Genomic DNA, 19,617 nt, shown 5'->3' with positions numbered 1-19,617 from the left:
TTTATTAAATGCGATTATTCATTTACTTTGAAAACATCCATTTATTGTACTTTAAAACAAATACAAATAATCTTTTTAACTCTTGAATTATACGTTCAGGGTAATCAACTGAAAAACCAATACATACAATAAAATAAATTATACATTCATGTCTACATTTAAATAAATAATATCAAAATAATAAATACCAATAAACAAGATCAACAGACATGTTGCAGTGCACTGTCACAACCTGACAACTCCTTAACATATAGCCAACATTTTGGTCAAACATATTCAACATATTCCACTCACTCCACTGGATTATCCATTTACTTTGAAAACATCAATTTATTGGAGAAAAAACATTTGAACAGTATGTTTTTAACAGTTGATTACCCTAAAATGTAAAATAATAATACAAAAATAATCGTTTTATTTCGATTACGTTGTTTTCGTAATCGTTGCAAGCCATAATCGTAATCGCGATTTAAAATACGATTAATTGAGCAGCCCTAGGCTTAACTACGACTTTTGTGTCAATCATGTGATACCATTGGGCCCAAAACATGTTTTTCTATTAACGTACATTGGTAAGGAGATGTCTGTAGATTCAGAGGTAAGGAGCTAAAGCAGCTAGCCAGTACAAACACTTGAATAGCCCTTATTTCAATGTTTATTCCTTAAAGCCGTAAAAAGTGACAAGAAATGTCAGATGTGATCCTTTCTAACAGATCAATCCATCACAGGTCTTTGCTGGCAATCATTCAGTCACTGGTCTGAATACTGGTCGTAGAATGTCTTCTGGAATTCAGATACCTCATTCACACGAACGCAACTCCGGTTCAAGCTCCGTGCTAGAGCTTTTCAGGTTCAGAACCAGTTCTTCGGTTTAGCTCTGGCTCTTTTCACACCGCCCAGAGTCCGACTGGTAATGCGTCGTTGCGTCATCGTTTGTGTCATGACGTAACCGTTTGCGTGCCTGCTTCATAAAGCCAAACCGCGCGGATGAAATCAGTTGCATTCATTTCTTATGGCTCTATCTGCAGCTTTTCCGGAGTCATTTCTGTGGTTTAGTTATATTCTTATAAAAAAGTGTACTCGTGTCAATAAAGGTTTTTTTAAAACACAACTGCTTCCGAGGTCGGTCTTATTTCTTAAGGTGGACTGAACCATGAGTGTGGAGTAACGTTGTATCTTTCATTTAAATGAACTGTAACCTTCACCCAGGTATGTAACAGCTGTTCTCAAATGAACACGTGAAGTAAAGTTTAATATTTATAGTTTTATAGATTTATAATGAGTTATAATGAGAGGTGATCAACGTGAATGCTCAGGTTCCACCTTAACACGCAGACACGTTGCTTCACCATGAGCAGAAACCTTTATATATACAGTCTATGGCAGAAACACTGAAACTCTTGTTAAGTTTCTTCATCGTTGTGTACAAACCGTACAAACTGGATAAAACGTGGGCTTTTTGTTGTTGTTCAGGAGTTGATCTGTTTCTGCCCCCCCCCCATCGATGTAAGCGTGACGTATGTGGTGCTTTTGCTCTGGCCGGACAATTTTTTGGTGCTTGAAACAAACCGGATTCCGGAGCTAAGAAGCTGCTCCGCTGCGGTGTGAAGAGGAAAACCCGGTGCTTTTCAAGCTCCAGCTCCGAACCGGCCCTGAAACACCGTTGGTGTGAATGAGGTAAGAGAGGTCAGGGAAAGTTCGGGAATGTAATCAAACTCTAGGTCAAATAAGCACTTTGACCCAGTTAAAGGGAAATCGAGAAGGAGTAATGAAATTCTACAACCAGAGCAGGGCGGGAACACGGCACTGATGGGATGAGATGCATGGATTGTGTGTGACGAGACTGAATGAATGGGTATGAAAGCAGCTGCTGATATTGGGCATTGTTGTAAAGTAGTTGGACCGAACTGAACCAGACTATTGAACCACATTGAAGTAGATTGTTTTGTCCTTGGGCTGCGGTCATGTCTGGATTTCCTTGGTACATAAAACCGATACTGTGTGAAGTTGTGCCTCTCCTGCTTTTAATCCACATCATTTTGATTAGTGGAAAAATGGGGAAATGTTGTTTAGCTAGTTAAAAACTCTCACTTTCCTGGATACTACACTTTTCTACCAGACAGTATGATATAATAGCACGCCCAGTAGATAATTGGTGTCTTAAGACCGAAAGATAACATCAATGGGCGTCTAATTAGCGTGTGAGATACAATACTAAGCATTTGTTCACATGGAGATAAAGATTTCAAGCCAGAGGAACATCGATGTACTCATAAAGCATTGAGTAGGGGGGGGGGAATTCACTTTGCTGCTTCTGCTGCAGTTTGGGGAATCTGCATTTTTGTCCAGAAGACACAACAGGCTTTGTTTTTTGTCACTCTTCACACCCACTGCTGCATCTATGCAACGCTGCTCCTTCTGCAGCCCTGAAGGAGTTACTGTTGTACATATGGGTTGTACATCCTTTCCCTCTCGTTGAATAACCTACTCTTGCCTAATTAAAACACCTTGTTCGCTTCTCTTGGGCATTTCACCAATAATTACTGAACAGTTACTAAAAACAGCTGAACTGGGACCAACCTTTTCTTTCCTCAGGAATCTTCCCTGAGAAAAGCCAGTTTGTTTTTGCCTCAGATGGTCCAAGTCCTGAAGTAAAGGGCAGAGTTCCCCGCATACGATCCCATGCTTAAATGAGAACCAAATGTTTGTGGAAAGGTTTCCTCGCTGCGGGTTCTCTGTTTATTTTGATTGGACTGGATTTTCTCTGGACAATGCCAACCAGCTCTGGAGGTGCAGGGGAGAAATCTTTCAGGCCCTCTGTGGATTTTCGGCCACACAGTGAGGCTATTTATAAGCCTGTTTGGAGGGAGAAGTGCTGTGGCAGTTTGGCAGGTTGTATTCTTCAGGGAATCAACATTTGTCAGAATAACAAATGGAGATTCTGCGTGATGCATTGTTGGTGTTGAGAGCTGCAGCATGCTAGCCAATGTGATCTCTCTACATGTTTCTAGAGTCAGAGTGCAGGTGTCGAACGTAAACCATGTCATATACAGCAAAGCGCTCTCACCATAAAACATGTTTGAAAGTTTACATAGATTATTTATTTCAACCATGATTAAGCTGTAATTGATTGCATGCTGCATCACATGCTGGAAGAAACCACACTGAATCATGTTCGACAGAATCCACATTTAAGACGGGGCTTAAATGGAAAACAGATATTTTATAGAGATATGCCTCAAAAAAGTAGTGCACTTTTTTTATTCTTAGGAAGTGTTAATTATAGAATAATGAACATTACGCCCGTATACAAGATGACTCTGCAGTTGTAATCAACAATGCGATGTCGGAGCTCAATTAAAAACAAAGCTGTCCATGCCGTCTGAAGGTCTATTTGAAACAATTTTCTTAATTTTGGAGTAATAATGCAGTTTCTGACGAACAGAAATATTGTTTTTTGGTATGCGGACTTACGCTAAAAGTAAGAGGTCGCGGCGCCCCTGTTACCCGGTTTAGACAAAACCCTGATAACAATGATATATTTTAAACATTTGATGGACTGTTGTTCTTGATAGGATAGCATAGCAGTGCATGGATGGTGTTGGAACAGTAAATATGAAGCCCCCCAAACGTGGATGAATAGCCAGAATGTTTTTCAAGATTTATTATAAACCATATGTGTTATAATTATCATTGATAGCTTTGCTCAATATCTCAAATCTAGATATGTAGTTATGTATTAACATACAAAGTAGTGTTGTACAACTGTGTATTTACTGCTGTTCCTAGGTTGTTTAATGAATACATCTTCAAAATTACCATTTTTTAAAATCAATTACTCACCTGTGTTACCTTGAATTCATTAAGAGAACTTGCCTGCCTCGATAATTACAAGGTAACAAGGATCCGAAAAAAGAAAAGTCTTGATGATTTGAAGTAAATGGTTCACAGCCGAACTAAGGCACATTTTTCTGCATGAAAACCAAAGTCTGGTGATTAACTGAAAAGTATTCCTTCAACAATATCCAAAAGCTCAAAATATTCAACTAGCTATTTATTTGGTATCTAATTGTCCAGAAAGTTTCAGTTATATGTGCTGAGATATTTTGTATGATTTCTGCATAAATATATCTTGTCTAGCAGGAGCCATTTGCATTCAGGGCGGGAGAACAGTCATCCCTGAAAGTGTTGTGATTGAGCATAAGTAGGTTCAGTCAACACAGCAGCTGTTTCCATATCTCCTACTAATACTCATTCATAGGAGGTGTTGAGTGGCAAAAATAAATATACTTATATAGTTCAAACACTTAAGCTGTGAGTCGGAGTGGCTTGCAAATCAATAATACACAATCTTCATGATAAGATTGTAACTGTGTTATAAGTTGAGTCTGGGCTACAAGCCTTGGCAAGATATTACTGTAAAAAAAGATCAGACAGGATTTTCAGAAACTAATGTTCCTAGCCCTAAAGTTAAAAAAAAGAGGCAATATGTCTTCAAAACATATATAAATCAGGTCTTCAGATCAGATGTGAGATCACTGGCTAAATGGATTCAGATTTTGACTATAATGGTGTTGGGTGGGCAGACTTCAATGGCTGTCAAGTCAGGAATCATCAAAAACAGTCAGTGCTATTTTTGACAGATCAAGGCAAACACGTTTCTGACAAAGTCTGAGCAGAGCTCCCATTAAGCAGACAACTTGAAATAGAGTTTGTCTCAAACGAACTTCTTAAACCGTCTTGATCAAATTACTCCGCTGCTCGCTGGGATTTTCCTCTGATCCCTTACCTCGGCTTTTATGTATGGAACAATGACTGCCAGCCTTTAAATGCATGCTGAGTCTGCCAGCAGCTGGAGTGCATTGTCATCCTTAACACTGAGCGCGAATAACACTGTTTTTCCATTTTCCTTCGCCCAGGGAAAGCCGGTGTCCTCAAATGCCTGCTGGATATTCACAAAGTGTTCCGAGAGAACGACCCGGCCTACATCCTGAACGATCTGTACATCACAGACTACTGCACCTGGATCCAGAGGGTCAAGTAAGTCCACCGGATACCTTTATGTTCACATAATTACCATTAGAGCAAAGGAGGGAAGCGCCACTCAGCCCCAATGATCCATCAGGATTAGATGAGTCAATACAATGACCGACTACCTAGATGTGCAATCTCCATCTTCAATTCAAATAGCTTTATTAGTATTAATTGAAAACGTTAAGGTAAATTATTGATTAATGAGCCATCTCCCCTCGTCTCCATTATCATGTGTCAAACGTACCGTCAGGAGCCTCACTTGATATGAAAGTTGGTGACATGCTCATATCTTCCGTGGGTGTAACCTTCCACTAGCATTCTCAAGCCAAAAATCTGCACTTTTCTTCCAAGTGATATACAGTTTGAACGCTCTCTCCTCCTCAGAGTTCATATTTTACAATTACTTACACATTTCGAATGCGAGCCTGCGAGCGCATTGCTCAGTAATGAGCTCTGTTTTACTCTTGGCCGGGGATCAGCAAGTGGTGTGCTCGTCTGGAAAAAGCCCAGTTGAAAAATGTGTGCCTGATGTTGTAGGCTCGGTGCCCAGATGCAGACACGATAAAAGGTCTGCAGGGATTTAGCACCCCCCACCTCAAAACCCTCCTCCTCCGCATATTCTCATTTCTACATTTTTCCAACCGAAGTCTTGAATCCTGACATAGCGCCTAGTCAATCTCCTCTCAGCTGAGGGTCACGACATCCCTGCCTCCCCTTTCCGCTCTTCCTCTCTAAACGAAATGTCAGCTTGACCTCACATGCTGACTCCTAGTACCCTGTGCATCGATCATTAAATGGATTAGCCCGTGCTCTCCCAGCGACCTGTGATTGAATTGTTTCTTTTCCCCTTTTCTGTACTTGTCCTGTCAATAAAAGTAGTGTAAGCTGTCGTGTTGTGGGAAAGATGGTAAAACCACTTCTATCTTGAACTGCTTTAAAGAGCAAGTATTCACACTCACTAGTGGTTTTCTGCAATGATGTACGAGTAAGATTTTAGCCTGCAGTCAAAATGCAAAGCGTCACAGCTTTCTCTCTACGGTTGTGGAACGATCGTATTTACCGCAGACCAAATCTCTACCATCACACATGTAGTTTGTTGTGACACCCCCTTTTGTGTCGTCTGACATGTCTGATGACGGATCGCGGAGGCATCGCTTTCTTCGGTGCGAGATATTCCCTCCGCGATGGATTTGTCACCCTCCGCTAAGTGAGTCCCCTCTGGGAGCGGCAAGATGAGATGTAATCTATACCCCCGGTGCAATCCCTGTATCTTGTCACTCGCGATCAGCTGCGCATGATGGACGTGACGATTAATGTATGTTTGTTGGCTCGGGGGTTGATTTATATAATCTCCTCGCTGTCCCACGTGCATTTCTACTCCTCAAGTTCTCCGCCTGCCGAGACATCGGTCTCGAATTTACAACCTCGTAAAGGCTTCACCGTGATTTAAGCCTCAGGGCATGCGGCCCACTTTTACTGTGACACAGAGCAGAGTCCTGCACATTGCAATCAAGAGTGCAACCTCAAAAGGAAATTGCTCTTCACATTGTCTCAGTTCTCTCAAAGTTTTCGCGCAATGGTTTTCGACCCAGAATCTAGCACATGTTAGTTCACCCTCACACCCATCCGAATCTAATATTTGGAGTTCTTCCAAATGCTACAGCACTGCAATTACAAGCATATTAGTTTCACGGTTTCCTTTAGGGCAGGGGTGGGAAACCTCCGGCCCCCGGGCCGTATACGGCCCGAGAGACCATTTGGTACGGCCCTCGAGGTAATTTATAAACACACGCAAACAAGAAAAAAGTTAAAGAAATCTAGACCGCAAACAAATTAAACAAAGCGAGTGCCTGTTTTTCCTGGCCAGGGTCAGGGTCCTTGAACACAACACGAGCCTAACGTGTCATCACGTGGTATATGTCTCGTCTGACAGGGGTGCAGTTCTGACGGAGAGCACCAGAACGCCGCTCCGGCACTTCCAAGCAGTACCCATAAGGAGCCGTACACATGCCGCAGTTTTTGCGTGGCTGTGTCTTTAGTTGAAAGCCCAGTGGCATCTGTTCATCTGTCATTCTGATCATACAGTCAATAACTTCTAGCATCTGGTTAGCTAGCTATGCTAACGAATATAAGAAGCTTTTTCTCCAACCAGTGAGGTAAAGGCACATCTTTATATGATCATTATAGTTATAAAAAAATAAGAGAATAAAGTAAACGGGTATAAAATACTATATGACAGTAAAAAACAGTTATTAATAAACAAGAATACAGTTTGAAAGGAGAGTGATTTGTAAAATATCCATAAAGAAAAATAAATCTGCTTACAGTTCTGTTTCATATGGGTGTTGAGAGATGTATCCATAGATCTCCTAATGTTGCTCTCAAAGTGCACCAGATTGATGCTTTTAACTTCAACATTAAAAAAAAATCTCCGGACCCCCCTAGAGGAGGTTAGGTACCCCCCACTTAAATCATGTCCACATGGATAGGAAACTAAATACATTTGCACACATCTTTTGTCCATATCTTTCTGTTTTGGTGGTCATGCCACACCATGCATGCATACGCGAGTCATGGTGAGATATCTGGATTAAGAGGTTGCTTTTTCTTTGCACAGCATGAAAGAAAGGCCAAATGAATGGGCTGTGATTTTAGTTTTTTTTAAGCAGAGCTCAATCATTTGTATGGCCCTCGGAGGATGTTGAAAAAATTGAAATGGGCCTTGAGAGGAAAAAGGTTCCCCACCCCTGCTTTAGGGGGTCCTCAGATGCCAATGCCCCCTGCAGAGCTGCTGGCCTGCAAAGTCGTCTCACTTTCTCTCTCTCTTTCTCGTCTTTCACTTTGATCAAGTAGCTTGGACAGAGGCCAGCGTAGATTCAGGGCAGCCAGCACAGACTCTAAAGCCTGGTGTCGTGTTACAGTAACACAGTTAAATCCGAAAGGGCTACAACTCTCCTTTTTAAGAGCGGGTTCACTTGAAACCATCCACCCAACCCTTTTTAATTGGGTCAATTAGATTCTTGCAGTAAAAAAAAAAAAAGTCATGCGTAGTGTTCAAGGAAGGGAGTGATGTGAGATTCATGTTTCCATATGAAGTCATTAGAAAGGAAATAAATGTTTTGTTGTGGAATCTGTGTCTAATAGATGTGGGAATTTAATAAACCCGCATTGCTCCAAAGACTGGAAGATTTACAAGAAATAAATTAGGGATAAGCCGAGCCTCGCGCCACAACAGCTGAATGGACAGACTTGAAGTGTTGTGAATGGAAGGTGTGAAGTGAGCAATCCCCCCAAAACAATGGGTGTTGTTTTCATTGGATAAATGGAGTCCAACAAAGAATGTGTGTGCAGCATCGCTTAAAAACAACAAAGCTTACTGCCAAAAACTAAGTTGTTGACATTATTTTTCCTTTTTGTTTTCTGGGAGGATAAAGCAGCCTTTCACTGCTCATTCGTTCTCATTATTGTGAGCATGACAACCCATGGGGAGATTTGGTATCTCTGACAGCAGCACCCAGCAGGGAGTAGCGCCTGGAGCTTAAACAACTGTGAACGCCTGAGGGCAACAGGGTCAAGCATGTGGGTCAGCATGTCTGGAAGGCCTGCGGTCAAACGCCTTGAGAATACACTCGGCATGGTGGCGCAGCGTTAACCTCCATCCCCCCTTTCATGCATGACTGGTCAATTCACTTCAGTACACCTATGTGTCATTGTAAAACACAAGGCACTTATTACACAGGTGTTCCCATAGGCTACCAGGTGTAATACCTCATTCACACCAACGGTGTTTCAGGGCCGGTTCGGAGCTGGAGCTTGAAAAGCACCGGGTTTTCCTCTTCACACCGCAGCGGAGCAGCCTCTTAGCTCCAGAATCCGGTTCGTTTCAAGCACCAAAAAATTGTCCGGCCAGAGCAAAAGCACCGCATACGTCACGCTTACGTCGAGGCGGAGGCAGAGACCGGATCAACTCCTGAACAACAACAAAAAGCCCGCGTTTTATCCAGTTTGTACACAACGATGGAGAAACTTTACAAGAGTTTCAGTGTTTCTGCCATAGACTGTATAAAGGTTTCTGCTCATGGTGAAGCAACGTGTCTGCGTGTTAATGTCATTCACGTTGATCACCTCTCATTAATACTCATTATAAATCTATAAAACTATAAATATTAAACTTTACTTCACGTGTTCATTTGAGAACAGCTGTTACATACCTGGGTGAAGGTTACAGTTCATTTAAATGAAAGATACAACGTTACTCCACACTCATGGTTCAGTCCACCTTAAGAAATAAGACCGACCTCGGAAGCAGTTGTGTTTTTAAAAAAACCTTTATTGACACGAGTACACTTTTTTATAAGAATATAACTAAACCACAGAAATGACTCCGGAAAAGCTGCAGATAGAGCCATAAGAAATTAATGCAACTGATTTCATCTGCGCGGTTTGGCTTTATGAAGCAGGCACGCAAACGGTTACGCCATGACGCAAACGATGACGCATTACCAGTCGGACTCTGGGCGGTGTGAAAAGAGCAAGAGCTAAACCGAAGAACCGGTTCTGAACCTGAAAAGCTCTAGCACGGAGCTTGAACCGGAGTTACGTTGGTGTGAATGAGGTATAAGAGGTGTTTTCATTCCTACCTCTGCCCAGGAGCTTAGGTTTCTGGCTCCGTTTCTCCGTCTGTCAGCAGGTTTTCAGAAAAAACTGCTGGCACCATTTTTGTGAAACTTGTTGGAATGGGGTAGCGTGGGCCAAGAAAGAGCCCCATATATGTTGATGTGCACCTTTCACTTTTGTTAACATTGTTAGGGAGTGTTGTTGGGATAATCTGAAAAAGGAGTAAAGAACTGGGAAGATACATGTGATCGTGCCATTACATTCGGAGAACGACCTCCGAAACAGGAATCAGTGTTGTATAAAATAAAATACAGCACATCTTTAAGTAGCATCCATGTTGTTTGAACATTACGATTTAAAGCTTATTAAAACAAAACATCTAGATAGATAGATAGATATTGTATTAATCCCAATTTGGGAAATTATTTTGTAACAGGACCAGTGTGTTCAACATTAAAATACAAATACTTAAAAGTGGAATAGAGTTAACAATTGAAAATAAAATGAAAATGAAAAATAGTATAGTATATCAAATATGAACAATATAAAGAATTCTGGATGATTAAAATGTTCTTTAAAATTGTCAAAAATATGTATATGTACATATGATAGTATATCATTTTGATTTTTTTTGATATACTTTATTAATCCCCGTGGGGAAATTGTTTCTCTGCATTTGACCCCTCCTGTGTTAGGAGCAGTGGGCTGCCATTTTTGTACAGCGCCCGGGGAGCTGTGTAGGGAACGGTGCCTTGCTCAGGGACACCTCGGTAGCACTTGGTCTTGCCGGGACTTGAACTGGTGACCTTCCAATTGCCAAGCCAAGTCCCTATCGACTTCGCCACCACCGCCATTTACAGATATACAGAACATTTCAAATTTGAAGGGTTGATTTAGAAAAGAGAGTTACCAAATTTGAGTAATGGGACCATCCGAGGAACATCTGCGTTGGCGAGCTTTCCCGCAGAATTTAAATCAGGTGTTGCAATCGACGTGTGATTCTCTAGTCTTTGTAGATGATGGGGAATTCTCACATAGCCAAGCCAGGCAGCTTTCACGATGTTCCCCCCACCCTCAACGATAAAGCCGATGTCACATCCAGATGTTTGCTTAGAACCACCAGGCACTGCCACACAGCTTGTCAAACGCCCGTCTTGAAGGCTTTGAAACAGATAATGGAGGCGCTCCATCAGAAGTTAGCCGCAGCACTGCAGAGAGCCCCTGCTGGGCAGAACAAAGATCCAAATGTCTGCAGGCTAATGGGGATAAGTAGTACAGATTTCCTCCCAGCGTGAGGCCATCTCTTTGTCTTGAGGCTCATCTTAAACACTCTCTGTATTTGCATAATTTCCTCTATCCGTGCCCACTCCAGTTATTACAAATACATTATAATGAAGGCGATTCCTCTGTCCAAGCACTAATTAAAAAGCAGTTACTACGGCATAATACCTGTAAGTTCTAGAGGTATTAACACGTTTAATACAATGCAGACACTCTTAACAACTATTAAAACAATTCCAAAGCTTTAATGTCTAAGGGATTACGTAAATTGAAAATTGAGGAGAGACCATAAAATCAGAGTTATGAGCTGAACATAGTTTGTAGTAAAGATCCCACAATCCCAACAGTGAGGTATAAATTCAAACTTTAGCTTGCCAGGCTGCAGTGTTATAAATCACACTGTAAACCCAAAGCTTTAGGGCTTTTTTTGATAGAGCAATCCAAACCAAGGCCTGCCATGGTGAAGATACTGTTGATAGCAATTTCAATTTGATCCAGGAACATGGATTATTATCTGTCATTATCAAAAGGAGAACATACATGTCTGTATAAAGTTTCACGGGAATCCGACCAATAGCTGTCCAGACATTTCGCTCAAACCCATGAAGGTCAAACTGGTGATCCCCAAGGTCAGTGGGCTTTCTGTCTCTGGGAAACAATCATCTCTGTCCACAATTCCTGGCATCCATTCAAAAGCTTTTAAATGATAGTGGGATGTTTACAGAAGATTGCATAGCGCCTAGTCAAACCGGTAACTGCTGATAAGAAAACAGTATGCCTGTCCAACTGCTGTGAGTTAGGGCTGCTCGATTATGGCAAAAATCATAATCTCGATTATTTGGGTCAATAATTGTAATTGCGATTATTACATGATTATTCATTGACTTTGAAAACATCCATTTATTGGAGAAAAAAAATGTGAACATTATGTTTTGAACAGTTGATTACCCTGAACTTTAAGTATAATTCAACTGAAAAACCAAAAAAAAATCGCGATTTAAAGTACGATTAATTGAGCAGCCCTACTGTGAGTACAGTAAGCAATACTTAAAGTCTGAAAACTCCAGACACCTTTTAATGTCGGTCGTGAAATCCCTCTGCCGTCAGTTTGCAAGGAAGTTGCTGAGTTAACGGTTATCATCCCTGATAGGACTGACATTCAAAGCTACAACAAAAAGACCCAGGTTGTAAAGACATCACAAATACTCCTTCATGTCACAGTTGACAGTCAACAGATATTTATGGTGTATCAGTGTGTGTACAGTACACTAAGTGTTTCATTGGCAGCTCCAAGTCTGAACTCAAACATTGGTGTGTTGAATAAATACATCTGTTTTTCTCATTTCTTGAATCAAAGTGGCATCCAATGCCTCAGCACCTCCCAGCGTTCAGTCACAGTGACGGATCACATCTCCCCGCATTGGCTTTTATCCCTCAGCCAGTGAATGGTGCATTCTGTGAGTTACAGTGAGGAAATCTGCTGCTCATATTACAGAGATTTATACATCTGAAGACAAGCTTTATCTGAGACGTTTTCAAGAGCACAGGCGTGCTGAAAGACTTGCTCTTTCAATGAGACCGATGAAAGAAATGTCAGATTGTAATTTAGCTCGCCTCTTACACACACATACACACATCCTATTCTCCTCTGGGGACTTTGGCAGATGGAGGCGTCTTTGTCTTGCCAGAAGTTTTTCCAACCTTGAGAAAAAACCCACCCCTCCTGAGTTTAATGAAGGCAAGCCACAACAGCGCTGTAGTAATGACTGGATTGTGTACAACCTTATCCCTCCCCCTCCTGGACAGAGCCTTTGTATTCACCGCAGGCCGAGCTTCTTCAACCACAGAGCGAGGGAGGGAGGGGAGAGAAAACAAGCGCTCCTCCCCAATGCTAACTCAATAATGACTTCCCACGGGGGAAAGAGAATACAGGCCAGTCTTTGAAGTGGCTGTGCAGCAGGAGGCTCTTCTGCTCGAGCCTCGCTACAGGAAGCGCTCACGTGGCTTTTATAGAGCTGCCTGGGCTCTAAACTGGCTCCATGCAGCAGCCTGCACACACTCATCATCATTAGTTCAGGTTAATGTCTGGATACCTGTAATCACTGCAGGAAAAAGCCATTTGTCATTGTTGAAAATGCTTTGCAAGGCTCTAGTTGTGTCAATCTTGCATGGCCTTCGCATGAGGAAACCACAAAATCGCAGGACTCAGTTACACAAAGAATGCAGCGGTTTCTGTTGTTTACATCTTCACACAACTTGTGTTGACTTATTTCCATGGTCAAGAATGGCAATGTTGGTTAGTCAGTCCACCACTTTGGTTTAGACTGAAACATCTCAACATGCATTGCTTTGACATGTGGGGCAGACATTCACGTTACGCAGAGAATGTAGCATAGTCACTTTGTTGGTCCCAAGACTTTTCCTTTTAACCCCATCATGAACTTCAGGTTTTAAACTAATGCCCCGGCCACACGAGGACGAAAACGGTCGTTTGCGTTACTGTTTAGTGTCATATAGACCGTTAGGCCACATGAGGACGACCGAATACGGCACTAAACGACTGCGGAAACGATAACGGGTCCCAAGGTGGATAGAACGGCATACGCAACGCTCTGGGGGGTCCAACAGCTCCGTGTGTACGCCCTATACGATCATTTTCTGATAGTGATTGCGCAATAGCCCCGCCTCTCCCCACCTCTGCTGCTCACCCCCGCGTCAAAGTAAACTGCACACTGAATTCAGATTATTTATCTTTCTCTCGATATGGACCTAAACGCGAGTGAAGTCTAATCTGACAGGACGGAGACACCTCTCAAACTAAACTAGTTATAAATATGTTTATTTTTACTGTCGGCCGGGTCACTCATTACTGGATCAGCTGCTGCATGAGACAGACACTGGCGCTGTCCGAAGAGAGGGAGGAAAAAGAGAGGCTCCGTGTATTTTATTATTATATTATATAGAGTCGTTATTCATTTGTTTTAAAGCTCAATAAATAACAAAGAAGACCTTTGACCGGCACTTTTATAATTTTGTCGGAAGATTTCAACTTTAATTCACGTTGACTGGGGAAAAACTCTGCCCGGTTCCCTCGGCCCCCACCGCGGAGAATAAACAGAAGGGCAACCATGACAACCATGCTTCTTCGCTGCTTTTGTGGAGGAAGTTACAGCGCCACGTACAGGCTCCTGCATATGTACTGCAGCTTCTCCAGCGGTTGGAGCTAAACGGAGCGGTCTCGTGTGGACAGACACTATCCGGATGTCTATTGCGTGTGGACGGAAGCTTTTTTGCGATTGCGTTTGCGTTAATCCTATGCGTTTAGCCGTTTTCGTCCTCGTGTGGCCGGGGCATAAATGTCTTTACAGCTATTGGATGATCCCAGCAGGATAAATGGGAATAACTTGCAAGCCGAGTCATCAGGTCAAAATGTCACATGAATTAGTTTATAGCCAACTACCTGGAAATCTATAAGATTATTCAGAGAGTGACACGTGCACCTTGGCCTCATCTCACTATGTTATAAAATGGTGTACTAGCCCCATAATTCATCTGTAAAATGTACTGGGTTATTTCACTACCCATGCTACGCCCTTCCACCAATCGACATGGAAAACAAGCCTAAAAACATTTCTCCTTGGCAGAGGTAACTCGTATCATTCCCAGTAGCCTCAGTTAGTCTTTAGTGTTAATTAGCAAATCCTAACAAAAATGCATGTTGTTGAAAATGGTCAACTACACGTGCTTCCTGACTGCAGTGTTCACCCCCAAAGCACAGCTTGATGCTGACACAATGAGTTACTGCATTGGTGGAGGAGAGTAGCTTCAAGTAACAGAGAACATGAAATACTATCCACAGTGTCCAATGTTAGAGCCAAGAATCTGAAGACTGTTCAGATGCTAAATCATTGCACAGCCATTTATTATACTGTGAGACAGGATTTTACAGTTCCTTAAAGTTATCAAGGCAGCAATTATTTTATCTTAATGTCAATGATTGCTCCCCTACGCTGTGTGTAACTCAGCCTCGAGCCCATTTGTTCCTACTGAAGATATATCTTAAAAAGCATGTCAAAATATATAATAATGTCCCCTCACTGTGGCTCATGCGTGTGTTTTAATAAGAGCTCTATGGCTAAGAGGAATATGCTACACCACATGTTTGAAGGATCAATAGAATGCATTAAAGGGTAAATATGGTAATATGGATTTTTAGCATATTTACCCTTTTAATGCACGACACAATTACATTCCTCTTCACAAAGTACATTCTTCACAGTTTCTTGTTTTTTTTTCATTCTTAGGATTTACAGATTTTCTAGCTTGAGAATGTGGTGTATTTGAGCCAAACTCACAGCTCCACGACTGAAACCACGGGAATGTTTCTACACTTTGAGCTTGGCACGCAGCCCGAGAATCTTAGCAGGAAAATCGACTTTGGCTATTGTTTCCAAATTCTGCCACATTGTGACACAGAAAACTGCCAAAACATTTCTCTTGGATTAAGGTGCATGTGAGAAAGGGCATCTCCCTGCTTTCCCACATCCCCAGCTTATTCCTTTCTGTGTGCACCGAGGAGAATGTGCTAGAACTATAAGATCTGTTTACACAGTCCCTCCTGAGGTCTTAAATGAATACACAGCCCCTAAAAACACACTACTCTCCAGAATAGGGAGCTCATTAGGACTGCACGGTAATGAGGAGCCATCCTGGAGCTCGGCAGCGGGTTAATTGGGCCAGAGAGGGCGCCGGGAGCCCAGTGTGAAAAGCCCCTCAACACACACACACTTTATCCCACCCTGAATGGTCTGAATTGCAGTGACCCGCAGAGGTCACCTTGTAATCACCATGGCAATAGGGGCAGCACACACGCCCTAAACGCACCGGGGGACAAATAGCAACCACTTAAGTTTTTGGCAGCAAGGCAGGCATCCCAGTGTGAATAATGTGCAGGCGGAGGCCTCTGAACAATCTGATGGCTTTGCGCAAAAGGGGCCTTGTGGGAGGAAACTCATCAGCAATAAAACCCCGCCTCACTCTTCAAGGAGTTGTGTTGTGTCTTCCCTGGTGATAAAACTGGGGCTACGGGACGGAGACATTGTTTAATGTTCCGCTTTATGAGGGCATTCTCTTAATCTCTGGAGACATTGAGCTGTGAGGCTGCAGCTCAGAAGCACTCTGTGTCCAGACTGTTATTGACTGTTCTGCAGTCAGGCTTTCTGCAGAACAGCCGGGCCGTTTGGGGGAACCTGCTTCCATTCTACTGGATTTATTCTCTAAATGTTCTTGTGTTCGATCCATAGGGAACATTTGCTAATGGACAGAAAACCTCACTAATGTCTGTCTTCAGTGTGAAAGGTGACAAACCCTTCATGACTCTGTCGAAGTCACAGGTGTTTATCAGCCTTTACTTGATCAGCAGGGATAGAAACATGACGTCCAGGTGGTTACGCCAATGTTCTGCCCATTTTATGGAGCCGTTCTCTGTGACGTGTGAGAAGTGAGTATAGATTTCGTATTAAAGCGTAAAATGATTATACTCTCCTCAAATCTCCAGCAGAAAACTCGTAGAAATAAAACCCTAAAAAAGACTTTTCACTGTTTCCAATAATCACCATCGGTGGTTTGAAAGTGGGAAAAATGGACTGAATAAGTGACAGATATTCACTGACCGCTACCTGACGTTGTTTAGTTTGTAAACAGGCGCTTTTGGTTCGTAAAACATGACACACTAAAAAAGGCAAACACATTAACTGTCAAGACACTTCTTTTTAAATAAAACCTGCATTTGCTTATTTTAGTGGAAAACAGCAAAAATTGGATAGTGGGTAAACTATCCAATTTAAAATAATATATTTCTCTCTCTGGCATCCATTATATTCTCAGGAATTGTTGGCTGCTCGTGAAATCATTAAAAAAATCCCATCTTGTCTGCTGTGAAAGGTTCCTCTGCTTGCCGCTGCCTCAAACTGTTGGCTTAGCCTCTCATAATGCGAGAGGGGAACGTGTGCACATTTGCATGTACTGGCTGAGGGGGAGGGGGAGAGCTCTGCCTCTCTCTGTAATCCCTCTCAGTCTCTTATCACCTCTCGCAGGGAGAGCGGCAGTGGGGGAGGGGAAGAGCCCCGCGTATCAGCGCAGCTCATCAGCCTACATTATTAAACATCCATATTTCCATATTTCATTGAGCCCCCTGCTCCTCGGCAAATTGCGTTCTACTTAGCATTCAGATGAGAATGGGATATGGTTAATGGGTATTAGATTTGTAGATGGTTATCCAGTGGCTATGTCTTTAATACGCAGAGCCCAGTCCATCAGTCAGCATCTCTCCCTGATGAAGTTGTAGTTTGATGTCACTTTTTTTCCCTTTTCTAACTTCTCCTTCTTTCCCACTCTTTTATCTCCACAGGTCCAAGAAGATGTCAGCGTTGGCCGCGACGTTGCAAAAAGCTTCCCTGCTGAAAAAAGACTTGGAGCTGGAACTGGAGGAGCTGGAGGAGGCGGCGAAGATGGTGGCGGAGGAAGAGTCCCACAGTGACAGCAGCAGCTCGTCCAGTGACAGCAGCAGTAGTAGCAGCAGCAGCAGCAGCAGCAGCAGCGACTCCTCGGATGAGAGCGAGGAATCTGAGGGGCGAGGAGAGGGAGGAGGGGGAGGGGAGACGTCTAAGGACAACCCTCCACAGTCCCAACACACTCCAGCTGCCTCTCCCCTCCCCCAGCAGAGCACACTTCTCTCAGCGGAGGATAAGGTGAACGCCCTCCCCTCAGCCTCAGAAGGATCCAGACAGCTGATCCAGGAGCTGGGGGAACGGGTGACAGAGGAGCTGAACATCTCCGAAGACTCCACAGCGGAGGAGAGAACGAGTTCACGGACGAGCGGCGGCGCAACGAAAACAGAAGCAACATCGGCGAGGAGCAGCAGCAGCGGGATTTTGTTAGAGCCGAGTCCTCGCAGGAACCCTCTGCTCATCGTCCACACTCAGGAGGATCTCACTGAGTGACTGAGTGCACGAGTCACCTGAGAGACGCTTTTTGAACTGATGGCTTATTGTAAGAAACGTTTTTTTTAATGATTTCATTTCTCTATGATCTTTAGAGCTCGTTTAGAGGACCTTAATGTCTATAAAGAATAGTTTCCTCTGAGTTTATGAGCTCATTAAAATCCTTTTTTTCATAATGATTTTTTTAATGAGCAAGTGTATGCTTTGAGGTCTCATTTCATTAAAGGAATTAGAGGCAGTCTTCTTTTTCTTCTGCCATATGTAAATCTGAAACTGGTGAGTTCATTGAAAGAAAAGGGCATTTATTTTGGTAATAGATTGTTCTTTCAAGTAATTGATCACGTTAAAAAAGGAAGTAAAAGCTGTTTTCAGCCTCTTAGATATGGAGATTTCCTGCTTTTCTGTTTTATATCATAAAGGGAATAACTTTGAGTTTTGGACTGACAAAACAAGACATTCGAAGATCTCCTCTTGCAATGGAGAAGCTGGGATGGACATGTTTCACTATTTTCTGATATTCTACACATCAAACAAAAAATAAATAATAGAAATAATAGCAAGTTGCAACCCTAGCCTTGAGTTATGTAACACTACTGCTGCCCTATGTCTAAGTACATGCTGTACAAATCTATTTAGTCTTGCATACTGTGTTTTGTTTTACATGAATTCTAAATGTAATTATGTAAACTAATTCAACAGAGTTTGTGAACTAGACCTCTGCTACAAGTGTACAACTTCTGCTACGAATGTACATTTCCATACTCGTATCAACAAATGCAGTCTATCTATATTTGCCTCCAATAAACCAAACAAATATCATTCCAGGAAGCTGACAATCCTTCATTGTTGCAGATCTCCCTGCCAAAGTGGCTGGCAGAGCTGCTTTAAGTGGGCTTTTCTTTTCTTAATGAATGGAAGGAAAAGTACTAACCTCCTTCCTAAAGAATTGATTGAAGTGGAAAAGACTGTCGGCACTAAACGGGGCCGCGGAGCACGCAGGAGTGATTGATTCATCTGGCATGAATGGAGGAGCGCCGTCAACGCGGCTCAATATCATCGGCCGTGTCTAGCAGGCGAGAGAAAACAAACAAGGAAGCACATGTCAGGCAGATAGATGAGAGCTGCGAGCGGAGGCTGCGGCACGGGAGCCGTTTGTTTGAGAGATAAGAGCACCCCTGGGCCCGAGGCAGAGCGAGAGATGGAGGAGCCGAGGGCCGGAGAGACTCACTGACTCTGGCCAGCTCAGGCGTGAAGATGTCCGCATACATCTGCAACAGAAGCCAAATCCACTTACCCTGCAATAAAATAGATTTTCATTTTGTGTCCCTGGTGTAGTTTATGTTATTGAAGGAGCATAAAGAGATCCAGAAATTAGCCAAATCTGTCCGGCTTTATGATCCTAACTGACTTGGAGAGTGATTGATGGAGCGCAGCCACAATGTTGCCTCGGGCATTTTCAAGGCAAATGTAATCCCGCATGAATGAAGGCTTCTCAGGAGCCGGCGGTGATGATGGCTCCTTAAGGTAGGCGGTGTCTCAAATATTGTGTTAGCGAGATGGATGGTGTTGTTAAACACCTCCCAAGAAGACACAACCTCCCAGCAACACCCCCTTGGGAGCGAGCGCCATCATCGCTGTGACGGAGATGAGTTACATCGCGACAGGCGGCCCGTTTAAACCCCCC

General features: G+C 42.9%; 1 protein-coding gene across 2 annotated transcripts in view; it reads left to right on the top strand.

Moving 5' to 3' along the window:
- shq1 (SHQ1, H/ACA ribonucleoprotein assembly factor) overlaps positions 1–18,754 on the top strand; it is a 50,442-nt gene extending 31,688 nt beyond the window's left edge. For both annotated transcript variants that reach the window (XM_034204582.1, XM_034204583.1), the window contains exons 11-12: positions 4,920–5,040; positions 17,342–18,754. In XM_034204582.1, coding sequence (XP_034060473.1) covers positions 4,920–5,040; positions 17,342–17,933 — 713 coding nt within the window. In that variant the 3' untranslated portion in view covers positions 17,934–18,754. The remainder of the gene's footprint in view (positions 1–4,919; positions 5,041–17,341) is intronic.
- The last annotated feature ends 863 nt before the right edge of the window (positions 18,755–19,617 follow it).

The sequence above is a fragment of the Gymnodraco acuticeps genome, unplaced genomic scaffold (assembly GCF_902827175.1).
Source record: "Gymnodraco acuticeps unplaced genomic scaffold, fGymAcu1.1, whole genome shotgun sequence".
Taxonomy (NCBI): Eukaryota; Metazoa; Chordata; class Actinopteri; order Perciformes; family Bathydraconidae; genus Gymnodraco; species Gymnodraco acuticeps.
The sequence above is the reverse complement of the archived record's forward strand: the minus strand, read 5'-3'. Positions and strand labels throughout refer to the sequence as shown.